Source organism: Candoia aspera, chromosome 2, assembly GCF_035149785.1.
Source record: "Candoia aspera isolate rCanAsp1 chromosome 2, rCanAsp1.hap2, whole genome shotgun sequence".
Lineage (NCBI taxonomy): Eukaryota > Metazoa > Chordata > Lepidosauria > Squamata > Boidae > Candoia > Candoia aspera.
In genome coordinates this window covers 47,515,768-47,531,202 of record NC_086154.1, presented here as the reverse complement: position 1 = coordinate 47,531,202, position 15,435 = coordinate 47,515,768, and the positions used below count along the sequence as shown (strand labels likewise).

Sequence of the window (15,435 nt, the reverse complement as noted above, 5' to 3'; positions counted from 1 at the left end):
TACTTTATCATTAAAATATATTTATTCTTTGGATTTATTTTAGCTAAGAAAACAACTTTGACATGTCCATGTAGTCACCAGTTATAGAACTTGACTCAAAGGAGATTTTATCTTTACCTATCTAGATTCCAAGTTCAATATAGAATAGATTTAAGCTGTACAGTATTAAGTTTTTTGTAATTGCCAAAAAGTAAAGCTCAGACACTTGAATATTATGCCCTGTCTTACTGTTGGTCATAAAAAAGAATAGTAAATGAGTTACCTTTACTGGAGGGAACTTAAGTATTCTGTTATCATGCCAGCATACTTTGTTTTAATGAAGTGCCCCACAGACTTAAAAAGTGCTTTCTGCTAGATAACTTTTAGATATGTGTCAAAAATCAGAAATATATTTCATTCTGATTTTGTCTTATCCATATATTAAATGGAGCATTATTGAATTTAGCTGCAGTAACGTAGTTGCAATATTATAAAATTTATGTTATCTTCTTTTTAGACACGATCTTTGCTAGGTGTATTTGAAGAAGATGCTGCTTCAATTTCCAGATACATCAACCAGTTGTATAAAGCTATGCATCGAATTTATGATGCACAGGTAACTTGACTGTAGAATGCAGAAACTAATTAACCTTCAACCATTTCTCCAACTTTTGTCACTGATGTGGTTATATTATTCAGTATCATGAGCATTGGAACCAAAACTTTAACTCCTGGCATTTCAGTAGCTGTGTGCAAGTATATATGAGTGTGACAAAAAGAGAATGAGAAAAAAGAGAAATACAGTTTTACTTTAATACAGGTAGTCCTCACTTAACGACTACAATTGAGACTGGAATTGCGGTTGCTAAGCAAAGCGGTCATTAAGCAAATCCAACCTGATTTTAGGACCTTTTTTGTGGTCATTAAGTGAATCACCACAGCCGCTAAGTGAACCACGTGGTCGTTAAGCAAATCACACAGTTTTCCACTGATTTTGCTTGCCAGAAGCTGGCTGGGAAAGTCAAAAATGGCAATCATGTGACCATGGAATGCTGCAACAGTCATAAATGCAAACTGGTTGCCGAGTGCCCAAATTGTGATCGTGTGACTGTGGGACTGCTGCAATGGTTGTAAGCATGAGCACCAGTTGTCAGTCAGTTTTTTTCAGCACCATCGTAAGTCTGAACTCACTAAACAAATGGTCATTAAATGAGGACTACCTGTATTTCCATGTAAATTGTTCACAAATAACATGAATAAGTTGCTTATAAATTCTTCAGAAGCTTCTAACAAGGTCATATTTAGATGTAAGCATTTTTATGCAAGAATCTAAGTTATTGTATGTATTGTATATTATGGTTGCATTGAACAGGTTGTAGTAAACCTTAATATTAGATTGGAAAAACACTTAAACCCTAACTGCAAGTGTCTAATTTATCTCCTGGGCAATCAACTTTTTTGATTGTCAACAGGTAAACCCAATAATATGCTCCTTTATGGTGATCACATGTCCCTGGATACTTTATAGAAAGAAAACCGTTTTTTTTATCCCAGAAAAGCAGCCTTCAACTATTATCTTCCCTTCTAATCAGTTCTACACTGTAGCTATAATTAAAAATGAATTGCTTCCATTGCCTGGGAGGATCTGAAGCAGTGTCCATGCATTCATTTCAAAATTGTTAAGCTATGAGTAAGGTTAAGATAATGTTCAGTGCACTATTTGTGCTCTCCCTTCAACTTTCTGGAAACCTACATTTGCATGTACTTTTAAAAACTTTCCCTCCTCTGTGCAAGTAATTTTGAATCTATATTCTGCATAGATTAAGGATCCTATGCATATGCAGCACTCTTCCTTTTGTTTGTTGGCTTTGCTTCCGAATCTGAGCATAGTCTAATTTTTGCTATTGGAGAGAGTGATGTTGTTTTCTGTTATGAGTGATGACTCAATCAGAATTCTGCAAATTCAATTACTTTTTGTTTGTTTAGCTTAAATCCATAGTTACTGCTTTAAAAGTGTATGTGCTAGTCTATGACTCTAATATAAAAATAATAAAGGGATAAAAATTAAATAAATAAATAATCATTCCACTTTAAAAGTGCGAAATTATGTGTTATAAAAAATATACGCATATAGGATAGTAAAACATTGTTAAACTATGATTAACTTACTTTATACTGTACTTCTGTTGTCATTTATATTTGCAAAAACTTTTTAAAATCAGAATAAAATCCTCTTTCTTTTTCAGAATGAACTCAGTGCAGCAACACATTTGACTTCAAAGCTTCTAAAAGAATATGAGAAGCAGGTATAGTTTACTTACAAAATGAAAATTTTACGTTCTGATCCAAGTTGAATAGTTTAATGTGGCAGCCTGGTTTTTACAACATATCAGTATGGTGACTGGATTCTCCAACATGGAGAATTACAGACAACCCTAACTGGTTTTTGCCTAGTTTGTAGCATCTTATATGAACTCCACCCATAGGTTTTAATAGTACCTTGGCACATAGAAATTAAATTGATTATTTTTTCGGGTTTCTTATTTTCATAAAGCCTCATACGCTTTATTTCTGCTCAGTTTTTGCTATTAAGAGCACACATTTATTTATCTTTTCACATTTCTGCCCTGCCACAATCAAATGACTCTCAGCAGCCTACAAAGAATATAAGATGTTAAAATGTGTGTGGTCTGATTAAAACCTGAAAGGGGCCATCCACAACAACATAAAACAGAAAATAACAAATAGAAACACGGAAAGGGGAAAAGAGATAAAAATAAGTTGAAGCTGCCATGAATAAACAAATGTGTTTTATATCAAAATTGTCATATTTTAATTTAATACCATTATTTAATAGAGCTTTAATGTGTGTGTGTGTATGTATGTATGTATGTGTGTGTGTGTGTGTGTGTGTGTATATATATATATATATATATATATATATATATATATATATATAATCTATCAGAATACTTTTCTATGAAGTTACCATAGTCTGTAGGTGTTCTCTATATCTTTTAAATATAATATATATAACAAACATTAGCAACTTACAGTACTCCAAGATTCTCTATTATTTTTTAGCACTGTTAGATATGAACATGGTATTAGACCCTTGGAATGTTATTGTGAATTTTCAGAGTGACAAATCAATAAAGATGGAATTTAAAAAGTGGTGGGTTTTTTTTTCTGATAGCGCTTTCCTTTGGGTGGTGATGATGAAGTTATGAATTCTACTCTTCAGCAGTTTGCTAAAGTGATAGATGAGGTAAGATTTCCTTTCTAAATATCTATCTATCAGCCTATCTATCTATACATGCAACTTTTACATCACTCCTTTTCTAAAGACCTTGAGCAGTTTACAGTATTAATATCAATGACTAAAAACAGAAATAATACCATTATAACCAGTCAGTCTGAGGCATCACCATTCAGGGTAGCATGGTCTTATTACTCCACAAATGCCTTTCAGAAGACCCATTTTTTAAATGGCTCTCAGAAAATGTAGCCACCCCATATTCAGAGCATTGCAATAATTCATGCACAAAGTGACAGGGTCATGAGTAACAGTGAGTAAAGGCTTCTAGTTCTGAACAGTCCATAGTTGGTACACAAGATGTAACTTTGCAAAAGTATTTGCTGTTCAAACAGGAGCCATGAATCCAGAAAGACTGCCAAGTTGGATGTGTAGAAGCCCTGCCCCATACAGAATCAAAATTGGACCATCTTTGTACTTAGCTTCCAAATCCAAGCTGTCTTGGCTCCAAATATGTCTTAATAGGATTCAGTCCAAATCTTTTTCCCCTCTGTCCAGGTCCTAGCAGCCTTCAGGCACCAGGTTAAGAGTTCTACCACAATCCTTGTCTGGCTCAGGATGGAGATACATATTTGGAAATCATCAGAATATTGATGATATCCTATTCTGTTAGCGGATTACCTCTCCCAGCAGCTTCATGTAGATGTTAAATTGTAGGCAGGAGGACTGAACCCTATGATACCCCGTAACATAGTGGCCAAAGGCTTGACTCCCCCCCTCCCCAAACCATCACCAACTAGAATTGGCCATTCAGGAAAAACAGTGCCTTCCATTCCCAACTGTCATAGTTGGTCAAGGAGGATAACATAGTCACTACTGTTGAGAAATCCAACCGAAACAGAATAGTTGCGCTCCCTCCATTCTAGTCCTGCCAAAGGTAATCAACAAGAATGACCAATGAGATTTTGCTTTGACATCCAGACCTAAATTTGGACCAGATAATCTGTTTCATTCAGGGCTCATAATAAATGTAGTCCAACAGCTTTCCCTAAAGGACATTTGGAGACTGGATGATAGTTATGTCCAATTGCTGGGTCAAGTGATGGTTTCTTGAGTTGGGGACACACCACCACCTCTTTCAAGGCAGGAGCACCACCACTTCCTTGAAGGCTGCAATTGCCATCACTCACACCCAGCTTCTGTCACCTCCTTGGCTGTTTTCACCAATCAGGTAGGGCAGAGATCTAATCCACAGATGCAGAGCTAATAGCATCGAGGACCCTGTTTACCTCCTGAGGATCCACATGTTTAAACTGATCTTAAATAACTCCACAAGAAGAAGCCTCTATCAACTCCAAACAAATGTAGTTCTATGACATTGCTTTTTCATTTTTAGGCTATCATTATCACAGATCACAGTGAACCTTTTTACACAATACAAATGTCTCAGCCACCCCTGTTCAGGTTAATTGGATGTGATCAGTAATGCTATAACCATGTTTACAGTCCTCCCACTTGCCGCAAAGAAAGCTGGGAGGCTGTCACTTCTCCCTGTTTCTTGAACTTCTGAATTTTTTCTGCTTTCGTAGGGGAAAAAAACCAAAAACTAGAGTGGCATGGTTGGAATTGGTTTTACCTCCAATAGGTTCAAGGAAGTTGTATGCACTCCAGTTATTTCTGCCTCTTCTTCATATCTTCCATGTGGCCACATGGAGGTTGAAAACAAATAACCACAGAGATGGAGTACCAAGAGATTCCCCATTTTTGAAACCCTCTTTAGGATTTTGTCTTGATCAGAGACATCAGGAAGGATAGTGAACCTTTTGGTAATTCATGGGGTGAGTTATGATAGTTGGCTTGGTGAGTGGAGTTAGTGTAACTAAACTAGTCTATATTTTTTGCTCTAAAGCTAACCATCTCAGGATAAATTGGTCCAGTAGGCACAACACCTTTTCCACTCACCCATTTAAATATGATATACTTATTTTTTTTTAATATTGCATTGTATACAATGGTAAGCCAGGTCAAGGAACAGACAACACAAGACTGCTGCAATTCTACTTTATTGTTATAGAGTATAATAACGATTCTTGAAAACTTGTCAGAGTTTCCTTCTGCCCCTCTTATACCAAACAGAATGAAGAAAGGATTATCCCTCTTCCTTTCCAGGGCTAAGTTGGCATTTACTTAATAATTCTTGCATTTCTTCATCAAGATTATCTCCATTCTCTACACTATGATGAGTTTCGGCCCTCTTGATTTTTCCTTTTTCACAAGACAATTCCTTTTTTAAAAGATTTCCCTTTTGTAGTCAAACATGATAGTGTTAGATTTTGCTGACAGTTGCAGCTTTCTGTTTGCACGTTTGCTGTATGAGATAGTATTATGGTCATTGTTTCCTGTCTGTTCCGCAATACTTAAACTATAGCCATCCCTTACAATCAAATCTAGGCTTGCCTCCCCTCTGATTGGGTTCAAGATCAACTGTTCTAAGGGACCATAATTATGATCTGCTTATCATAACCTGAGCACAAACGTACCTAGTTTATATGAGGGTAATCAAAGTTCCCCATTATTACAAGAATCGTAACATTATTCTTTGGAGATTTCTAGTGTTGTATTGAAACAACTGTGTACCTATTGCTTTTTTTTTTTTTAATTAAAATTGTTGGCTTGAGTCTTTTTCATGGCTGTTTTGTTCCTATTTTATCTTCTGGCTGTCATGACCACCCAGCATCTGGCTTTCAACATTGGCCTTAACTTTTATAGTATTTTTTTAAATGTTTACATCATTCTGAGTTGATTGCTACCCATTACCTGTTGATTTTCTCCCAGGAATCAATTTAAAACTGGTTTGTCACCTTTTAGATTTTATGTGCCAATAGCCTGGTACCCTTTTATGCAGGTTTGGTTTGTTCTGAAATGTTCCCCAGTGTCTAACAGATCTAAGCACCTCCATCTGGTTCCATCATGCCATAATTGCATTGAGTTCTCTGAGCTCTGCCTGGTTCCTGGTTTTTGATCTGCTACTTGGGAGCCTAAATTTGGCTTCCAGAATTGGCTAATTATTCATTCCAATTACTGCCAGCGTGGGCTGTGATTGCTTCCTCTTTTCCACCACTACCCAGCAGGTTCTATAGATGTCATATGATGTCCACAGCCTTCACACCAAGCAAGCTGTCAGCCCCACTAGGTAGACCAGATCAGAAAATCAACTCTACAAGAAGACAAGAACTATACTTTATTGAGACAGGCTATAATAATAGAATCTTGCAAGCCTGATTGTATTTTATCTCCTCTTCTTCTTATACCCCAGTGAATCAGGGAAGAGCTTGCCTGGGTCTCTTCCAAATACTATCTTGCTTCCCAGGACTTAAGGAATGTTCAGTCTTGTTTGCTTATGTAACAGGTCTTGCATATTGCTGTCAGGTCATCTCCTGTAATGATTGCCCTAGCCCAAATACTCAGACTCACAAGAGGCTGCTAAATGAAATCTGATTTATTAGAGAACTAAAGACAAATACAGAGAAAGCTGAGAATGAGCAAAAGCGCGCCAAATACAAACTTAAACCCTTGGTGCAAACGTATCCCGCCTCCCTCGTAACAGCCCCGCCCGGCACAGGTGCTAGCAAACGTCAGAGTTGCTAGCCTGGGAAAGTAACCTTGAGCGCAGTAGATAATACAAATACATTCCAAAGCAAAGCGAAAAGATAAACGTTCCCATCCTCCCCAGAAAGATGAAACACGCATCCAATTAATGACATGCGAAACGTTACGATGCATCAAAGACATTGAAACGGCGAACATGACATACCGCCTCCCTAAAAATACACCTAGGGACCTGGCTTAGTGGGATAAGCAGAGTGGAAACGGGCCACCAGGACAGGGGAAGCCACATCTGGTGCAGCGACCCACTCTGGATGAGGAAAATGTTTCCAACGAACTAAATATTGCAAAGTATTGCGAAGGCGTCTAGAGTCCAAAATTTCTTTAACTTCAAAGTGTTGCTGACCATCAATCATGATGGGGGTGGGAGGTGGAGGTTGGCGATGCCAGCGGTCAGAAGGAATAGTCGGTTTGAGTAAGCTGCAATGAAAAACAGGGTGTAAGCGTTTAAGGTTATGAGGCAAGTCAAGTTTAAAAGTCACAGGGTTAATCTGAGCGATAATCGGGAAAGGACCCACAAATTTAGGCGCAAGTTTCTTTGAAGGTTGTGATGACTTGATAAACTTGGTGGAAAGGTAAACCGAGTCCCCAACTTGGAATGCAGGTTGGGGGGCCCGCTTCCGATCAGCATACAATTTATAATCCGCTTGTGCATCAGCCAATGCCTTTTGAATCATTGGCCAGGAGTCTGCCAGTTGTGTTGTCCAATCATCTGGAGTGGCTGATCCTGCAGGAGGTTGCGGTAGATCAGGGATAGGTACAAAATCTTTACCCTGGGCTACCCGAAATGGGGTTTGGCCAGTGCTTTGATGCACTGCATTGTTGTAAGCCACTTCAGCAAACGGTAGGAGGTCTACCCAATTGTCCTGCTGATAATTCACAAAAGCTCGAAGGTACTGCTCCAGAGTAGAATTTACCGCCTCAGTGGCCCCGTCCGTCTGAGGATGCCAAGCCGTGGACAGGGCTTGCTTCGTGCCTAACAGCTTGAGAAACGCCCGCCAAAATTGTGAGGTAAATTGTGTACCTCTGTCCGAAATCAAGCGGGAGGGACATCCGTGTAGCCTGTACACGTGTACAAGAAATAGGCGAGCCAATTGACGTGCCGACGGAATGGACACGCAAGGGATGAAGTGAGCCTGTTTGGAAAAATAGTCTTTGACCACCCAAATGACCGTTTTGCGTTGGCTGGGTGGTAGCTCTACAATAAAGTCCATGGAGATTTCCTCCCAAGGGGAAGAAGGGGCTGCCACCGGCTGCAGAAGGCCCTGGGGCTTGCCCACCTTGCGTTTAGACATTGCACAAACAGTGCAGGAGGCAATGTAGTCTTTGACATCTTTACGTAATGTGGGCCACCAGAACTGCCTCCGAACCAGGTGCAAGGTTTTTACAAACCCGAAGTGACCTGCGAGTTTGTCATCGTGTGAACGTAGTAACACATCTTTTCTGAGGCTTTCAGGAACGTAGAGGCGGTTAGATTTCCAAGCGAAGCCTCTGTCAAAAGTAACACTGTCTTTATTCGCAAGCAACCAAGTATCCGTTTTCAGTTCTTTTAGAAACTTTTGTTGCAACTGGGAGGGAATTGACAAAGTGCTTGGCTGAACAGCGCCTGTGGTGAGCGGCTGCTGCGCGCGCGTTTGGCTTCGCGTCACAGCCTGCATGCCCAATTGGGGCGCCGTCCACAGGGTGCTAACCACATCTGGCGCTGCCCCGGAATCCTGAGGTTGCCTTGACAAGGCATCAGCCAAGAAGTTCTTTTTCCCCGGAATAAATTTCAATTGAAAATTGAATCGATTGAAAAATTGAGCCCAACGAACCTGTTTGGGGCTCAGTTTTCGAGGGGTACTAAGAGCCTCCAGGTTTTTATGATCAGTCCATACTTCAAAGGGATGATTTGCCCCCTCTAACAGATGCCGCCAAGCTTCTAATGCGGCTTTTACTGCAAATGCCTCCTTTTCCCAGACATGCCAACGTCTCTCAGTCTCGGAGAATTTGCGGGACAAGTAGGCACAGGGCTTGAGGCATCCTGTCCCGTCTTGTTGCATCAACAATGCCCCAATAGAATAATCGGAGGCATCTGCCTGTACCACAAAAGGCTTTGAGGGATCAGGATGCTGTAAAATGGGCTCTTTGACGAAAGCTGCTTTTAGCCGCTCAAACGCCGTTTGACAAGCAGGCGTCCACCGCAACAGCGCTCCGGGATTCTTGACTCTCCTAGTATCTCCCACCCCTTTTGTTCGAAGCAGTTCAGTTAGTGGCAATGCAATCTCAGCGAACCCCCTTATGAATAATCTGTAGTAGTTGCTGAACCCCAGGAAACTTTGAAGTTGCCTGCGGGTGCGGGGACTCTCCCAGTCCATGATAGCCTGCACCTTGGCAGGGTCCATTTCTATGCCTTTATCTGAAATTCTATACCCCAAGTAGTCAATTTGGGTCTGATGAAAGGCACATTTCGACAGCTTGGCATACAATTCAGCGGATCTGAGTTTACACAATACTTTCCTTACCAGAGCCACATGCTCTTCCATGGTTTCAGTATAAATCAACACATCATCCAAATACACCAGTACCCCTTTAAACAGATGTTCATGCAGAACTTCATTGATTAATTGCATAAATACCCCAGGGGCCCCAGCCAACCCAAACGGTAACACCTTATACTGGAAAGCTCCTAACGGGCAATTGAATGCAGTTTTCCACTCATCCCCCTCCTTGATTCGTACACGATAGTAGGCTTCTCTTAAATCAAGCTTAGAGAAGATCTTTCCCTTGGCCAGATGTGACAACATGTCCTTTATCAATGGCAAGGGATATTTGTTGGAAATTGAGACGGCATTTAATCCGCGGAAATCCGTACAAAGTCTCAATGTCCCGTCCTTTTTTGGGCGAAAAAGAACCGGCGCCCCCACCGGTGAATTCGCCGGCTCAATGAATCCGCGTGCCAGATTTTTGTCCACAAAGTCCCTCAACAGAGTCAGTTCCTTCTGTGTCATGGAATAAATCTTTGGTTTAGGCAATTGGGTGTTGGGCAGCAGTTCTATGGCACAGTCCGTCTTTCGATGGGGGGGCAACTGGTCAGCTTCCTTTTCACCGAATACATCAGCAAACATCCTGTACTCGGCCGGCAAGCCTTCCAGAGGAGAGGCCGGGTAAGGCGGAGTCGCAGCTGCCGCAACCCCCACCATCTCCTCTGGGGCACCCTTCCCCTCTGCCGCTTGATAGAACCCATCCCTAAACGTGATAGTTCGGTAAACCCAGTTTATTTGGGGGTTTTGCTGCACCAACCAGGGCACCCCCAACACCACCAATGGTCCCCCTACAGGAGCCACGACAAAAGACAACCCTTCCTGGTGGCTGCCCAGTTGCAAGGCTACGCGCCCTGTAAAATGGGTGACCGGTTTGCCCCCTGCCATGGACCCATCCAGTTGTGTAAAAGCGATGGGTCGTTGTAAAGGGAAAGTGGGTAGCTCCAAAGCCGCCACCACGTCGGGGTGCATAAGACACCGGGAACACCCCGAATCAATCATGGCCCATACTTCAACAGTCTTGGATTGGGAGCCCAATTTCAATTTCACCGTGAGAATGCGGTAACTGCCACTCACCGATGGAGGCTCGCGCCCGTCCTCTACCACCTGCCCAGCGGCGCCCTTTAGAGCAGGTGGCTGGCGTTTCCCGCCGGCTGCAGGATTTCGGTCTCCCCTTCAATTTCGTAGAACATCACATCGTCTCCCTCGGTTTCAGCCACCGCAGCTTTCTGTTTCCTCGGCAATGCAGGGGACTTTGCCGGCGGTTTTCCGGGCCGTTCCTCTCCCTTTGCCTTCGGGCATGCTGCCACTCGATGCCCCTCCTTACCACATCTCAAACACAAGCCTTTTGCGTACCGCTTCTCCCGCTCCTCGTCCCAGGGTCGTTGTCCCGGTTTCCCCCCGGTGGTTGATGGGCGGCTGGGTTTCACCTCCCGCCCCGACTTGGCGGTCTTCCGCTGGGCAAAGATCTCCTGGGCATGTTCAGCCCTCCCCGCCAGCAGGATCCATTCATACAGCGTGTATGGGTCGTCCCTCCCCAGGGACCAGCGCAGCACCTCCGTATTCAAACCATCCTTGAATAGCTCGATAATGGTTGCTTGGGACCAGTCATCCACCTTCCCAGCTAGCGCTTTAAACTCCAAAGCATAATCGGCCACTGATCTGAACCCCTGCTTGAGTTCCTTCAGGGCTCGCTTTGCTCTCTCTTTTGCTAAGGGGTCCTCGAAGTGTTGTTTCAACGCCCAGAGGAACTCATCGAGACTTTCCAGTTCAGGCGCTTCCGACTGGCACATCTGGACATACCAGTCTGCCGCCCTCCCCTTCAGTTTGGTGGCAATGGTGATGATCCTTGCCTTTTCCGATTGGAAAAACGCCCCCCATTCTTCCATGTAGGCTTTCGCGTTCGTCAGGAAGAACGAGAGTTTGGTCGGGTCCCCATCAAACTTGACAGGGAAGTCTCGCATGCCGCCTCCCGCCGGGCTGCGCCCCACCACCGGTGCTGCCGCGGCTTGTGCTTCCTTGGCTCGGGGCGGCACGGGGCCCCGGGGCGATCGCCCTGACGATGCTGCGATTTCCATCTGGACCGACTGGTCCCCTTCGCGCCTTCGCACCGCCCGTCGCCGTTCCGGGGACAGCCCCTGGGAAGAAGGGGTTGAATGCCGCTGGCTTGATTCTTCCCGGACCTCTCGCAACGAGGTCACATCCAAGCTCAGCTGTTTCAGTATAGCCTCCAACGAATCCATTTTGGACTCCAGCACTCGGATCCGATCCGGAGTGGGTGAGCCCTCCGTTGGCTGCACCTGCACCACGTTGGGGGATAATGGGTATCTCTGCCTCCAGGATGGGCCCCCCGCTGCCGTGGCATCTCCTTGGGTCTCATCCCAGGTGAGCAGCTCACCGGGGAAGTTACGATGGTCTCCAGGGCTGTTTTCCGCCCCCCGGCTTCACTCTCCGACTCGGAGCTCGCCTCCTCTCGGATGGCTGACAGCTCCCCACCTTGGGACGGTCGGCCGGACTGCCTCACGGTCGAGTCCGGTTCCCCTTCCTCCATCATCATGATGTCAGGTTCGGTCATCGCGGGCTCTCTCCCTCACAGGGTTAGACACTTGTCTTTCCTGGACAGGGGCCAGCGGAGTTAGGATCTTAGATTCTCAGCTTTATGTAATGATTGCCCTAGCCCAAATACTCAGACTCACAAGAGGCTGCTAAATGAAATCTGATTTATTAGAGAACTAAAGACAAATACAGAGAAAGCTGAGAATGAGCAAAAGCGCGCCAAATACAAACTTAAACCCTTGGTGCAAACGTATCCCGCCTCCCTCGTAACAGCCCCGCCCGGCACAGGTGCTAGCAAACGTCAGAGTTGCTAGCCTGGGAAAGTAACCTTGAGCGCAGTAGATAATACAAATACATTCCAAAGCAAAGCGAAAAGATAAACGTTCCCATCCTCCCCAGAAAGATGAAACACGCATCCAATTAATGACATGCGAAACGTTACGATGCATCAAAGACATTGAAACGGCGAACATGACATCTCCCTTTTTTCTCCACTCAAGCAATACACAATGTGATGTGCACACCCCAACAAACCATTTTGTGAATGGCATAATCCTAATGGCAGGCATCAATCCTTTTTCAAAATCCTCCATAACTTTGGGTATGTCAAAATACAGACTTACTTATTCTGCCCAAAAGTCAGGATTGTAAACCAAAGTTAAATCATGGTTTGTTGGATTAGTTTTTTGTGTTTTATTTGAATGTAATAAATTATTACATCAGGCTAAAATAATGCTAAACCATATTTGTTTGTTTATCCACTTGTGGAAAGGAAAGAACAGGTATAGAAAGCCAGAGGGTGCTACTTGTTCACACTGTGGTTCAATTAACATTTTTTTAATTATTGTTACATGCATATACAATAACTGAAACACAAGAAATGTTTATATTTTTATGCAACATTGTGTACTTAATTTTTTTTCTCCTTAGCTCAGTTCTTGTCATGCAGTACTGTCAACTCAATTAGCAGATGCCATGATGTTTCCCATCACACAGTTCAAAGAAAGAGATCTAAAAGGTACAGTAATTCTTGTCACACAGATCACAGATTGCTGGCACAGCGACTTATACAACAACAGTTGATATATTTTCCATTTATAGTAGACTGCAAAGGTCCAGTGCAAGCCTAAGAATGTTTGTCTCACTGAAATCAGGTTTTTTTCAGTTGTGCATTTTAGGCAAAAGGGAGTGATAAAAGTTGGAGCATGTAAGTGATGGCCCTCCAGAAGCTGCTGAACTACAACTTCCAGCAGTCTTAAGGCAGCATGACCAGCAATGGGAGATCTCATGTTACACCCATGTGTCACTGCTGCTACACAAGCTGCAGTGGTTGCCCTTGGCCTTCTTGCAATTCAAGGTGCTGGTTGCCACCTATAAAGCCCTTCATGGCATGGGGCCTGGTTATTTGAGGGACCGGTTATCTCTATTTGTTTCTGCCCACCCAGCTCCAGTCCCTTCAATTCTATGGAACTGAATAGTTACGTGTTAGTAATCTGTACATATTAAGCCTCTAGAAATGTGAAACGGTAACCTTATACACATTTTACTTAAGTATTAAGTTTAAACTTGTGTACAATTGTACAGCTATAATTTTTTCATCTATGGACTGCATTCGGTTGTTGAAAGTTGTCTTAACCTTTTCTCTGCCCCAACGTATCTGACACCCTCAAAAAAACTCATATAGTTTGGTGGAGAGTTCTGCCACAGCAAGTTTAAATCTCAAATGTCATGGCCTTTACAGGACAGCTCCTGACTTTTAGGAAAGGCTTTTCGAGGAAGTGTAGGAGAAAGGAGGGAAGGAAAAGGCACAAGCCACTTGTCCACTTGCACAGCCACTGGATTCAATCCTAGAATTTTAGGGAATGATTTTCTCATTACAAAGCGAGTCATGTGGTCCCTGAAATGTAGGCCAGCTGAAGATGTGTAATAAATGAATCAAGTCTTGTTCAGCTTTCATTAAAACAGAAAAGTACATTAACACTATGCATTTTCTGAAATTCATTTCAGAAATTCTGACGTTAAAAGAGGTTTTTCAGATCTCCAGCAATGGTAAAGTATGCTTTAGAAATTAATTTCATGGTTTATTTTTTATTTGATGTTGCATGATTGTAATATTGTAAATAGTAAAGATTAAAGTTTTATGAAGAGATTTCTGTCTGCAGAGACTAATTTTGCTATTTAATAAAAAGCTATTTTTCAAGCTAAAAATTAAGGGGAAACTAATCCTAGGTAACTTTATACAAAAGTTGAAAAAAAATATTTTACAGTTAATAAACTCTTGTGCCAGTGGAACACTGTCAAAAAGAGGATGTCTTGTTGATATAATCAGTGCATCAGAATAATAGATTTTGTTTATCTTGAAATGATAAAAATATTTCTGAAATTATTGGAAACAGATTTTTGTCTATTTCTGGTAAATTGAGTAATGATGGAAAAAGCAAAATTAGCTCTATTGCCTGAATTCCTTTGGTATTTAATGTATGTACAATAAATTAATCGTTTATAAAAAAAATAATTTTTAGTATTTACAGGATTCTCTATTTAAAAAAAAATTGTGGAATGTTAAATGCCGCTTCACTGAAGGCTAGTTTCTTTTTGCCTTAAATACTTGCAATGTCTATAGCTACTACTTAAATACAGTAGAACTTGTTTTTTCAGATCACGATGCTGCTATTACCAGGTATGGTCGACTGTCAAAAAAAAGAGAGAATGAGAAGGTTTGTGAAACTTTAATTCATCACTTAGATTTTGTGTTACGGAAATGTTAAAAGTCTAAGTTGTTTTTCAGGTATCTTAAAAAGTATGTGAGGAAAATGATCCATCCCTATTCTCCTTTCACCTTCCGTGAATGCAGTTAGTCTTTCATGGAATATAGTTCAGCTGTATGTTCCTGTACAGTGTTATGACTGCCTTAATTCGGTGGGATGTCCTTCCTATACATCATCCCCATTGACTCCCAAAATAGAGATCTAGCAGTAGCAGTGCTGCATGTCTCTCACTCTCCCCCACCCCTTATCCTTCCTTCAATAATGTAATATTTAATGACTTTTGCCAAGCAGTTCACACAGCCCTGTGGAAAAAACAAAAGATATTTCTCATGTGACAGCATAACGGGGACTTTTTTAAAAGGTACTTTTCACAAAGATATATTTAAGACTGGAAATCTGTACAGAATGGGTAGGAAAAGAGAAAATGTATTCTGAAAAAAAATGTGAATTTATATTTTTTCAGACTGCAAGGAAATTGTTCCTTTTAATGGTAAACTGTGCTTGCCTTGAATTGGAAATACTTTTTTTCCCACCCAGGTCAAATATGAAGTTACAGAAGATGTATATACTTCCCGGAAGAAACAACATCAGACTATGATGCATTACTTCTGTGCATTAAATACACTACAGTATAAGAAGAAAATTGCTATGTTGGAACCCTTACTAGGCTATATGCAGGCTCAGGTAA

General features: G+C 42.0%; 1 protein-coding gene across 2 annotated transcripts in view; it reads left to right on the top strand.

Annotated features, from left to right (window-relative positions):
• APPL1 (adaptor protein, phosphotyrosine interacting with PH domain and leucine zipper 1) overlaps window positions 1–15,435 on the top strand; it is a 42,843-nt gene that overhangs the window by 7,345 nt on the left and 20,063 nt on the right. For both annotated transcript variants that reach the window (XM_063291762.1, XM_063291761.1), the window contains exons 2-8: window positions 497–595; window positions 2,226–2,285; window positions 3,176–3,247; window positions 12,910–12,997; window positions 13,987–14,028; window positions 14,638–14,696; window positions 15,285–15,431. In XM_063291762.1, the coding sequence (XP_063147832.1) occupies window positions 497–595; window positions 2,226–2,285; window positions 3,176–3,247; window positions 12,910–12,997; window positions 13,987–14,028; window positions 14,638–14,696; window positions 15,285–15,431 (567 nt within the window). The remainder of the gene's footprint in view (window positions 1–496; window positions 596–2,225; window positions 2,286–3,175; window positions 3,248–12,909; window positions 12,998–13,986; window positions 14,029–14,637; window positions 14,697–15,284; window positions 15,432–15,435) is intronic.